The sequence below is a fragment of the Lissotriton vulgaris genome, unplaced genomic scaffold (genome assembly GCF_964263255.1).
Source record: "Lissotriton vulgaris unplaced genomic scaffold, aLisVul1.2 SCAFFOLD_1064, whole genome shotgun sequence".
Classification (NCBI taxonomy): domain Eukaryota; kingdom Metazoa; phylum Chordata; class Amphibia; order Caudata; family Salamandridae; genus Lissotriton; species Lissotriton vulgaris.
The window spans coordinates 762,740-775,950 of NW_028248991.1; the positions used below are offsets into that span (position 1 = coordinate 762,740).

The 13,211-nt window shown below is 40.8% G+C and overlaps 1 protein-coding gene across 1 annotated transcript in view; it reads right to left on the reverse strand.

The window, feature by feature from the left end:
- LOC147663748 (calcium-activated chloride channel regulator 1-like) overlaps positions 1-12,752 on the reverse strand; it is a 642,892-nt gene extending 630,140 nt beyond the window's left edge. Inside the window, exon 1 of the mRNA XM_086950229.1 lies at positions 12,533-12,752. Coding sequence (XP_086806355.1) covers positions 12,533-12,694 — 162 coding nt within the window. The 5' untranslated portion in view covers positions 12,695-12,752. The remainder of the gene's footprint in view (positions 1-12,532) is intronic.
- Positions 12,753-13,211: the final 459 nt, after the last annotated feature.

Consider the following 13,211-nt stretch of genomic DNA (forward strand, 5'->3'; position numbering starts at 1 on the left):
ATTTAGAAATGAGAACACAATGAGCCTGGCGTCTGAAATAGGAAAGGTGCCATGCACAGCAAGTAGAAAAACAATCTTCATCCTAAAATGGAGTAAGGAACCTAGGCGTACTCACGATAATGTTAATATTCACATATGATAACCAAGGTTAAACAAAATCTGTACTACATCCATTTCAATATCCTAAATATAAAAACAAAATGTAGACTTATGTATAACATAATGAATACTTCATGTTCAAAGCTTGTGTACATCACATGAGATGGGGTTATGCGGGTTACAGGGTAACTTTTCATTAGGCACAAATAAATGATGGTGACACTGCATCATCAGTAGTTTTTTTAGGATCACCCAAGCATGTGGAGACTGTGACAATTGTTTTTATTTTGGAGGCAAGATAGCACAACAGGATTTTATTTAGATATTTTTCAATTTGTTTAGGGAGAGCGGCATGGTCAAAAGCTCTTTTCTTTGCCAGTTTTCTAAGCAGGCTTCCAGAAAAATTTGGTTTGGGGATTTTATATCTGACCTCATGAATTCTCACCTCATTAAATGGTCCAATGAGTCTTTATTCGATCTCCTTCATCTAAAACACATTATATTGTATGCCCCTTGACTGGCTATTGCTTGTTTTGGCAGTCAAAATTCCAGGCAGATTTGGGCCTGTGAAGAGTCTCTGGCTAACCAATACATGTGTCTATATATTTTATTTATATTTGTATACAAAAATGTGACTTCTCTTCTACGGGCTTCACAACCATAAGGAATGGTGGGAAGCAGCTCTGCATTTATTATTGTCAAGATGGGCAATCCCAAATACACATGCTTTTGAGTTGAATAACTATTATTGTGCCTAAAAAGTGCCACGATTATCTAAAAGGTCATCCTGGTATTCACATTCAGATTACTTTGCTATGATTTGAGCCTTGTGCATTTTTATTCATTTTTTACTAAAATTACTACTTTTGTTTTGTTAAAATTAATGTCTAACTTGTTGGTTATATCATAGTCACTTAATACTGTAAGTAATTTTTGCATATCCATTTTTTATTTGCTTCTTAACAGATAATGATCTGCATACACTAGGATTGAAATCAACTTCCAACTGATCCTGGGGGTGGATACACATTTACCTGGTCTAGATCTTGCAGAAGGTCACCTAGACACGGCTTGATAATAACAGAGAAAAGAAGCATACTTGTTTAAGACTAGTCTTTGTAAAAACCTTTTTTGATACTGAGTGAGCTTCACTGATCCTGAATTCTTGCAATTGAATACCCTTCAGCAGATCTGAAGGAATATCCCAGCGGGAGAGGTTTGACCAAGGGGCTTCTCTTGGAACTCCTTTGAATGTGGATGTAAAATCCACAAAACGGGACTATAATAAGGACTGTTTCCAAAGCTCTTATCCATGATTACTGAAAGAGCCATAAGGTTTGCAGTGGCTCCCATGCCTTGGTGAAAGAATGTTTGGTGAACAGGTATTATCTTCTGGTCAGTTTTCCAGGTTTTGAATTAATTATACTGCAAAGGATGTTGGTTCTGTATTTAAGAGTGCAATCAATCAATAGATTTCTGGGTTTGCTTAATTACCTCATTTGAACATGAGATGGATGGTCGCCCCCCCCTCCAAGTGTCTGGCACTTCATTGGTGTATAAACTGTAATCATGAAGCAAAATAACATTTCTTGTCACAAGTCGGGGTTGGTTTTAAATATGGCTTGGGAAAGGCCATTTGGCCTGGGAGCACCATCTGAAGAACTTTTTGAAAATGTATTTATGAAGCTGTGCGCAGGTATAGACAAGATTACTGCTGTAGAGCTCGGTTGCTTTGAACTTGTTTTGTCAGTGGAGCTCCCAAGAACTGTCAGAGCTGAAGTTTTTTATAAGTAGTTGGAGTGTCTTCCTGCCGTATAACCTTTTTGCCATGTTGTGTCTGCAAGAAGTGGACCCAAGTTGTTTCCGGGATATTTTCATTGTTTACAGTGAGACAGCCCTTTTCAAGTTGATTTACTGTTCGCCAAAATTCTTTACAGTTTTTACCCTTACTTCCAAACGTCAATTGAGCCCAAAATTGACCATGAAGATGTTTCTTTGCAGCCCAAACTACCTTTTCATTTCGTCTTCACTCCACTTTTTCTAAAAATTTGAAACGTGTCTAAAAGCTTCTTCTTCAGATTCCTCAGGTTCCGATTTATCGCTTTTATCCACTCTGAGAGGATCGGCAAATCTGTCTCTTCTCTTCTGGCTCTTAATGGACTATTTTGAAGGACCTTTTCTGTATAGGATGAACGGACTTCAAAGACAGCTTTTCAACAAATTGCTCCCGCTGTTGTGCACGATTGCCATAATTATTATGGCAAGTTTTTAGTAGAAGGGTAAAGCCTGGTGACGCTCTGTCACTAGTGGTTGGGTTACATTACATGTATTAATTTGCACATCACATATATACACTCGATTTATGACTTACACGTAAGACTGACTATAGTTATTACGTTAAGTTAGACATAGTTAATGTAGGCCTCAGTTCAAATGACATATGCTAACATATCAATGTATTTTGGGCTGCTGTAATTCTGTCTTTTTTTCTTTAGTTTCAGGAGTCACAGTAGTTTGAGCTACTTGAATGTTGCAAATGTTTTGCTTTATGTTAGACTAGATTATCATTATGTGTTTCACAGAGAGCGAATAGTGAATTTCCACACATGTGCTTGGGGCAAGCTGACTGCGTTGTATCATCCTGTTATGAAATTTGAAAACCATGCAGCTAAAAACCTCCATTGCACGATTACTGGGAATAAGATTGCAAATGGTTTACTGCAAACTGTGCGATTCTGATCGGATACCTCTCCCTCAGAATTGCAGAGAGTGTTGCAAATGGTCGAGCATTGTATGTTTTAAATTTGCATTGCTAAGCTAGTTAGATTCAGATGCCCCTTTCCATTGCCCTGAAATTCGCTGTCTTATTGTTGTAAAGTGTTTCTTAATCTCCTTATCTGTCATCTGTCTTCTCATGCTTTCCAGCTTGTCTGTATTTAGAATGCTATGTATGTCATAGAATGCTGGCTATGAGATGGGCCTTCACTTGGTGATGGAAGGCTGAGTGTCCAGGAGGACAGCTCCTGGTGGGGCAAACTTATTTACTTACTTGACCATTTTACTACCATCTTGGTTCACCTATACCATCTGTAACTTCAACTACAATAAATACTAACTTGGAACTACACCTTGACTCCATGAAGATTATTACATTATTTCACTTATCTTGTCTCTGCTCAAAGAGTTAGACTCTTGGGCAAACCCCTTCTCATTTACATGACTGAATCTTTAATTGATTGTGCTTTTTAGAGGCTTTATTTTCTGACACATTCTGCTCTTTTTTTCAACTCCTTCGACAACTTAGCTTAGCATAGTAGTAGACGTCTCTTCATGGGATGTTGAACCTACTTGATTTAATTATGACAACTTTAAACTATTTGGCTTTGTATTTGATATTTTGAATTGCCTTGAAGTATACCAACCAACATATTAAGATGATGATTATAGGTTTATAATCGATTTAAATGATTCGAATTTGCAACTTTACTAACCTCTCATAAACCTTTATGGTCATCCTTGTGAGGCCTAATGTGCTTCACTGTAATTGATGTATTGCTGATTTGTTGATCTCAAACCTCAGCTTGGAAAGAAAGGTCCATCTGCTCGAGTGCAGCGTGTACTGAGTTTGCACCAATATTCAGCACAGTGCAAATCCCTCAAACGCTCCAACATGCCTGATCAAGGAATTTTCCAGAAAAGGTCTTACTGGTAGGTGTGTTCATCATTATGGAAAGATGTAAATAAGTTTGAATTAAAGTCCCTCGATTGTATCATAAAAGATTAATTGTAATCATGTTTTAGATCCTTAATTAGCATATGTAACTTCTCCCCTGTTTGAAGTTTAGGGTTATTAGCCGATCACCCTTTTTGTATATTGGGTGCAGGATGGAGCCGTTCCATGAATCCGGAATGAATGCCCATAGAACGCATTTATTGTACAGGATAGGAGTGGCAGTACCGGGGCCGGAGTGCAGAGCTGCAGTTTTTGATTACACCATACCCGTGTTGGGGGCAACTGTTGAGAGGCTGACTGCAAGTCAAAAGGAGGGGCTCAGAGACTGCCTAAGGCACCCTGATTGGTGTCCGCGTGTATTACGCATTATTTCATTTATGAATAATGGAGTACCTGACTGTCGTATTACACAATGCATAATTTCTGCATAACAGAGTACGTGATTAGAGTATTACGCATTGCATTATTTCTGCATAACAAACTACCTGATTGTCGTATGACGCATTGCAATGTTTCTGCATAACAAACTACCTGATTAGCGTATTACGCATTGCATTTTTCCTGCAGAACGAACTCCCTGATTAGTGTATTATGCATTGCCTTATTTCTGCATAACGACGTACCTGGTGGTTGTATTATGCATTGCATTATTCTTACCTTGTAAAGTGCCTGATTATTGCATTACGCATTGCCTTCTTTTTTACTTTGCAGTGTGTCTGATTGCTGCATTATGCCTTGCATTATTTTTACATTGCAAAAGTGCCTGATTCTAGCATTACTAACTGTATAACATGAAATTAGGGTTACAGGAGAATGTTTAGAAGTGCTCATTAATATAGCCAGAACTTACAAGGGCTGGCTGGCCTAACAACCGGCTAGGAGAAATAGTATCCAAACTCATATGTTGGATTTATATTGTGTGGTCTTATCATATATCTTTTTATATAAAATGTATACTAGTTTTTATAAAACTTGTGTGGAGTCTATTTGTGGTGTCCTCATTGGGTTGCTGTCAGCGTGGTTGCAAATACTTTACACATTTGCCTTGAAGTTAAACCTGGCTGCTCGTGCCAAGCTACCAAGGGGGTGAGCGGAGCTATCTCAGAAGGTGACCTTCCTATCAAAGACGTGGAACCGCAGGTCCCTATTCGGCCTAAGGCCAACCAGGGATCACAGGTCTAACAATCTCTGACACAACATACCCTCTCTGTCTTATCTTACATCGGCGCACCTAATGTCAGTGAAATTCCAAAACTACAGCTAGATTTGCCAAAAAGAATCTACACTAACTGAGTGGTCCAACAGTATTGATATGCAAAACACCATCGCAGGTAATTCAAAGAATGCATAGTCATCAATAAGCCAGCGACCGAAAAATATCCTCATGTGCCATCACAGAAGCAATATTCCCTGGTGCAACATAAAGCAGCAAGCAGTATACTGAGATGAATAAAACAAAGGAATCTTTGCCTTTGAAAAAGGATCACAGGACAATTGACTGGTGGCACAGGGACAGCCTCTCCACCAAGGCACCAAGGAACCTATAGCACATACAAGCTCGGAAATGTCTGGCTGGGCATGGCTTTCAGATGGGTGGTTGAATGCTTGGCACGGATGGTAAAAATACAAAGCTCTCAAGAACCATGATGATCATAAGCTGGAACGTGGCAAGTTTGTCTTCCGTAACGGCAAATACAAACACTCTGGAGTACTTACACACTGGAGACATACTATTCCTGCAAGAAATGTGGTTGGCTAAGCCTATCTCCATTTCAAGGTTTCAAACAATTCACACTGTGGTCAAGAAAATAAATCTCTTTGGAAGACCCATGGGTTGACTTTCAGTATATGTGAAACAAGGCTTGCAGGCAAAAGTAAAAGTTTGAAACTACCCTTCTTGGGAATTGCAGGCGGTCAGTATAAATGGTCTGGTACTAGATAGAAGTTCTTCCTCAATTATGGTCATAAACCTGTATGTGAATCCTCACAGGGATGTAAAAATGACCAATGTCAGGAACATCACAGAGCTGATTAAAGCAACTCTCTACAAGCATCCAAGGCACAAGTGCATAGTAGCCGGAGACTTCAACATAAAATACTTCTGCCAGCTAATTGTGGGGACTGTTCCCGGAACATCACTGAAGCTTGTCTAAGTGAAAATGGGTTAGGCTTGTCCAGTTGAAAAGGCAACAAAGGAGGTCAAAAAATGCTTACCTACAAAAACATTTCAACACTGGACTGGATTTTCTTTAGCAAGAATTTGCTAAAGTGGTGCATCAGCTATCAGGTCTAAACAAGAACAGTAAGCGACCACCATCCTATATCAATAGTGGTTAACATGAGTACGATGACATGCAGGACCCACAAGCCGGCTGGCCATCCACTTCCAAACAATGTTGGCCCAATAATCAAGAGAGTCATATGGGGCCAATCCTGCATGGCTAAGTACTCATGTTGGAAATTAGTCTACTCCTTTCCGACTATGGGAGACAAAGCATATGTGGTTAAGAAACATTGGGAGCAAATAGTAAAAACAACTCCACAAAACACTAACAGCACAAAACCTGAGCAATCAGCAAATCATGCCCACAAGAAGGAGGTAGTTTCCTCCCCACGAGAACAGAGAGTTTATGGAGAGCAATCAGAAGTGCCTCATGTGGAACTGCTGTATAAAAGAGCAAAAAATATGAAAACGGAATGCAAGATAAAGAGGCCAGAAGACAACGCAAACAAATACGCTGGAACCTAAAACAAACAGAGGAGGAATTGAAACACATATATGCCTTGCTGCCACCAAAAAAAACAGGGAATGTTGGGGTTTTCAATGGTCTGGCGAATAGAACTGTCAGTAAAGAGAGTGCCGTCTTTATTGAGGAATGTGGGGCCCACGTACACAAACTATACGTGGACCCTGATAAAAATATGGGATACCAGTAAGCATTTACTGGCTCATGCCCTAAAAAGCCTAGAAGATAGCTCCATGCTAGTATCCGAAAAGGAGATGTTAATCATCCTGAAAAGTATTCAGGAAGAAGGGGCCCTCGTCCAAACAACCTTTTTAAGAGCGCCTTTCGGGAAGATCTGGCATTTTGGGTACCCCACATTTTTAGCCTGTACAATAAATGTTTTCTATGGGCATCCATTCCGGATTCATGAAACGGCTCCATCCTGCACCAAATATACAAAAAGGGTGATCTGCTAATAACTCTATTGGATGTTGATAGCAAGGCCTTTGCAAAAAAATAAAAAGCTGGAGGACTGGATCAATCAAAAAAATCTAATCATACCAAACTATCAGACGGGCTTCCGGCCAGACTCTTCTACTATGGACAACGTTTTCGCTCTCTCCTATCAGAGAGCAAAGGCTACTCCTGCTGGCAATTAGAACTTTGTACACGTACACATGGGTTCTAATTAAAATAACGCAGACCCATCCAACTGAAAACATTTACACCAATAGAGGGCTTAAGCAGGGCTGTGTCAACGCTCCCACCTTGCTCAGTTCATTTATACCACTGACTTAAGAGGGGAGTTGCTGAAAGGGAATATGGGCCAGATGTAGGAAGATCATTACCGGTCGGTAACGGCCGAAATCGGCCGTTACCGACCGGTAATAGGCTTTTGTTATGTAGGGGGCCAATTTACAGATTCAATAAATACCGAATCGGCATTTACCGATTTGGTATTTACCGAATCATCATTTACCGATTCGGTATTTACCGAATCGGTAAATGACATGTAGGAAGCACTTTAAACAGTGCTCATGTGCTTTACGGATTCGTTATTTACCACCAACTATTAGTTGGAGGTAAATAAAGAATACCTTAGAAAATGCAAATAAATGCATTTTCAACTGTGCCATGTGGCAGACATACATGCCCTTAGGGCATGTATGTGTGCCACATGTGCACACAAGCACTAATCAGGGGTGCAACAGGGTGTCAAAGTGACACCCTGCCACCCTTGACTCTTTCCCTATTTTACTGAATCGGTATTTTGCCGATTCAGTAATTGACATTCATTCCTATGGGCCTCCAGACCCATAGGAATGAATGGCAATTACCGAATCGGTAAATACTGATTCGGTAATTACCGAATCTTAACGATTCAGTAATTTTTACCGATTTTTTATCTACATAGCAATTACCGATTCAAAAATACCGAATCGGTAAAATTCGGTATTTTCGAATCGGTAATTTACAATTACCTACATCTAGCCCCTATATTCCCACTGAAATTAGGTCAGATGAAACTTCCCATCATACAGTATGCTGATGATCTGGTGATATTGGATCAAACCAGCATTAGGATGAAGAGGGCTTTGGCTTTGGGAATACACTAGATGGTTGGGACTGCTGTGTGCCCTCTGCTGTCTTTGTGTAAGTTTGACCTCCGTACTCTCTTTAATGGTCAGTGCTCGTGCAAGAGGCTGATCCTGCATTTTGCAGTTGTTGGTAGATTTATGCTGTTTTGGACGCCTTTCAACTCAGGCGATTTAGCAGCAGGTACATCCCTTTTATCTTGGGCTATGTTTGAGTCTCTCTAATTCTTGGGGTTTGTCATCGCTTAGAGCTTGCCCCCTCCCTAAAACATAGTTGTTTTTTGGTTAGTCTGCACTTCAGCCTCTAGGGTATGACTCTCAGCCGGTCACTTGGCTTATTATTAACTGTCCACCTGTTAATAATGTTTTGCCCTGTCCATTTACGGAGAGACTGACTGCTTTGGCATAATTAGTCCAGCATTTCTTCTTTGTTCAGAACGTGACTGAGCTCATCTTCACACGTGTGCAATCCTCTCCATTAACCCTTCAGAAACTTACAAACTGATCATTTGACACTCATTGCCTACTTACCATTTTTATGTTGGTTGATTTTTGTGATACAAAGATTGCTGTTTTTTTCTTAAAAATGTGTATTGTTATGTAATGAGATCCTGAGTTTATGGGATGTATGAGTATGTTTAAGTTGTGTCTGAATGTTTGAAATGAGAGAATGTGTGTGTGCCTATGATGAGCCTCGATGTATCTGATTTGTATTGTGTTCCTATTAACTTGATACCATGATATAAATAAATTATATATTTTCCATAGACTAGAGTCTCTACATATATTGGGGAAGAACTTGCTTGTTTGGGTATGTTCCAACATATTAGTTACTTTGATCATTCTATAAATAATTTTCAGACAGATTGGGTCTCTTTGACTGTACTGTTTTACCCCTGTATTTTCTGCTTGTCATTTGCTTCAGAGACCCTTTCAGTATGAGTGGTTGCATACTCCATGTATACAACACAAAGAATGCTCTGCATGCAAATGCTTCCAAAACTAAAGTCCTGATTTTTGCCAAAGATGCAAGGAGCATCAATTGAAATGGCTACTGGGCCCTTTAAAGATAGCAAACACATGAAAATGATGAACGGAGTGCTGAAACTTTTCAGACACTCACCCCGGTCACAGATTTGGTTTGAATCCATCATAATTCTTTAGCTCACTTTCTAACCTCAGTTCAGACCCAGCTATATGCAAATCAGTCTTGACCCTGTGCCTCATGGGAACAGTCCAGCCCGAACTGTCAAGCCAGGTAGGCAACACTCTTCATCAGCCAGGCTAGCTTGCATCCAGTGGCAAAGTGAGCAAGGGACCCACATCTGGGCATACCCTGCAAACTTAGGGCGAACAAAGCAAACACATGGAGATGAAACTTTTCAGACACACACCCCCAGTCACAGATCTGAGTTGAATCCATCATCATTCTTTAGCTCAATTTGTAACCTCAGTTCAGACCCAGCTATATGCAAATCAATCTTGACCCTGTGCCTCATGGGAACAGTCCAGCCCGAACTGCCATGCCAGGTCTTCACTGAACTGGAAACAAGCATGCTGGGCCCGGTTTCTGGGTAACATCCTTCATCAGTCAGGTTAGCTTGAAAACAGTGGCAAAGTGAGCAAGGGACCCACGTCCGGGCATAACCTGCCAACTTATGGTGAGCAAAGCAAACACATGGAGATGATGAACGGAGCGCTGGAACTTTTCAGACACTCACCCCCAGTCAGGGAAGACATGGCTTGGCAGTTCGCGCTGGACTGTTACCATGAGGCACAGGGTCAAGACTGATTTGCATATAGCTGTGTCTGAACTGGGGTGGCAAAGTGAGCTAAAGAACAAGGATTGGTTTCAACCCAGATCCGTGACTGGCGGTGAGTGTTTGGAATGTTCAGCACTCCGACCATCATCTCCTTGAGTTTGCTTTGTTCGCCCTTTAAAGATGAACACAACCACCAAATAAAGCCATCTGGGGATTTGCCTGTCAGACACTGGTAAACCCTTGTGGAAGGCCACTGTAGTGACAGAAAAAGCAGCTAATATCACTTATGCTCCATCCAAACTATATCATAAATTACAAAGCCCCTAGAAGCCATCCGAAAAAGCCACCTGCAATAAGCTACGTCCTGCTTGCCTTCCCCAGCAGGCACACCAAGCCATTATAGCGTTGCCATACAGCAGCATACAGGAAAATATTTAACATACCTAAAAACTCCCAGCTCGCAATGATTCCTCTTGAGGTCTACCTGGTGAACATAGATATTGAATCTAAAAAGAACAACATTAAGTTCTATCACAGGAGACCAGGGTAGATCCGAAGTCGTTGCGAGGTGCTCTGAACATCATATTTCTAGACATAAACAGTAGCTAGACAAAGATTCTCGGCAGCGCTAGAGACACAATAAACCTGATTCCAATTGATTCAATAGATTCAAGTACAACTTTTGAGGATTTAAAGAGAACTCTAAAAGAGCAAGGCAAGAAAGCTTCAAGAGACTACGTCATAAAATAAATCAGAAATATTTCAGTAGCAGCAGGTCTTGATATATCACATGAACTCTACTCCTGCCAACCATATCTGAAAGTAGTCTTGGGTAGACAAGCGCTAAAAAACATACCATTGACCAATCTCCTAACAACGCCTGTATGGGAATATAGGACCACTGCAAGAGACCCACACCTGGGCATGGCCAGTGCAGGCTGCGCCAATATTACCCTGAATCTGCTGGGCACATTGTATCCTTCTGCTTGCATTTGCTACCCCAAAGACGAATGTGCAAAAAGCCAATTTCCCTGCAAAATGGGATAAGAACATGCAAAGAGTCATTGGCATACATATACCATACAGTTGTACCAAAGGAACTAGAAGAAATTGGCAAATTGTTCTTAGAAGCCGAGAGGCTCCTGCGAGATGCCAGCCGACCTATTTGGACTGTCACGTGAGAACATGGAGCCTGAACTGGGGCCAGGATTGCCTAGAATATCATGATTAAGATTAGATAACTGGGCATTTCGCCAGTTGATGGTCAAGCATTTTTTCTTTTTATTGTACTAGCACGTGACATTTCTCAGCACTGTTTCACCACTGCCAGATTGAATTTAGATAACAGGCTACTTTCATTGCCAAGTGCACTCATTGATGGCTTGGCACCTTATATAACTGACTTAGAATCTGACCTCTTACATCCAGAACATGCTAGAAATGTCCGTTGGCTTTTCGCTATTTGTTTAAGATGCTATTCCTTTTAATACTATGTTCAGTTACGCTGTTACTGCTTGTCATAACATCTAGAATATCTTGACCAAGATTAGAGAACAGTGCATTTTTCCGCCAAGCATGTTATTGCACCAGCAGGTGGCACTTTATACCACTGTTCAAGCACTGCCTGATAGGATTTAGACAACATGGAACTTCGCACTTTGGTCACCAAGTACACTTATTGAGGGCATTGGCACCAGCATGTGGCATTTTATAGAATAGCTTTAAAAGCGGACATCTTGCATCCAGAACATGCTGGAAATGTCCTTTGGCTTTTTGCTTCTGGTTAAAGATGCCATTTATTTTAATAGTAGGTTTACTAACGCTGTATAATGCTCTTTGCATCTGAAGGGTACCCTTCCAGTACAAACCCTATGCTAGAATTATGGAGACACCCTTGCACCATGGACCAAACAGTGTCTCTGTGGTGTATGGCAACTGATTTCAGTGCCGGCGCTAGGAAGAGGGGAGGGGAGTGCTATATTTCTGTAAATGTGGCGCTCTCCTGCTTTCTCCTCCTCACGGAGCGAGGCATTTATGGCTGCCGCACTGCGCTGCCTGTCAACTTAGTAAATCTGATACTGAGTTTGTAAATGTTGGCGAGCTAATGTATATTGTGAGCGCTGTGAGAGCGCCATTACCTTTAGAAACAATCACACAGCTCCATTCTGTGCCTGTGTACACTCTGGGCAAGGGTTTTATCTAGAGGAATGGGATGCGTGAATGAGGCAGATCTGCGCCTGCCAAATGCTTAACCTGGAAATCCGTGCAGTTGTGTGTGTTTCCATTAATTCACACACAAATGCATCACGTTTAGAATATGATCAAATTCCCTTTATGAATTTGTGTATGCGAAAAAATATGTTTTTTCTCCATGTGCTTGTGGGTAGATGAAGATTAAAGTTTGTAAATTCGGCCCTCTGGGTTTATTTTATTACAAATTAACTTTCCCAAAATGTTGTCAGTTATTGTTTTGGTAAACGTGTTAATGCAGGAGTTAGTCTGTACAATATGTGTGCATATTTTGCATCACATTGTCGCAGTTGTACCGGAGATACGATTCACAGATCTAGCCTTTAACAGCCCACAGTGACTTCTTGAAAACAATAATTTGCCTACCTTTATATTGTCAATAATCTTCCCATCTTCAGGTAAGGCTGGATTAATTGCAATGACAAGATTTTCATAGCCATTGTTTTTCAGCTCCACCATGGAACACGTCACCGTGCAAAACACTTGAGTAGCCAAAAGAAAGGCCAGGCTGCAGGGTAAAAGCAACATCTTACTGCTCTCTTTCCCGCACAATACAAATATGAACAATCCAATCTGTTTCGAAACGGTATTTATACTGCCATTCCCTCGTTAATTAGATATTAATGTGCCTTATCATTAGACTTCGGCATCTCTGTGTCGTAAATTGAAATCAACTTAATTTCTATGGGTTGCACATTTTAAATTAAGTTCCAAACCAGAGAGGTGAAAAATCAGCTGAAATTCGAAAGCACTTCCTTATTGGTGCAAAGGTTTCAGAAGCCTTTTGTTTCCTGAAGGATTGCAGTATGTGGCTCCGAACCATTTGAGGGCGAGTGTTGTGAAACACTCTCAAGACACCGCAAGGTGCAGAGTTCAAAGAGATATGCAAACATCTGATAAAAGAGCAGGCACAGTGGTAGCACAAAAGACTTCTCATCATTTTAGAAAGACTGATCAATGAAAATCCCATTAGTCATGTCTGTAACACGTGTCATTGCATGAAGTCAGTGCCAGGCCCTTCATGTTGGCGTTAGGGCTCCACCCT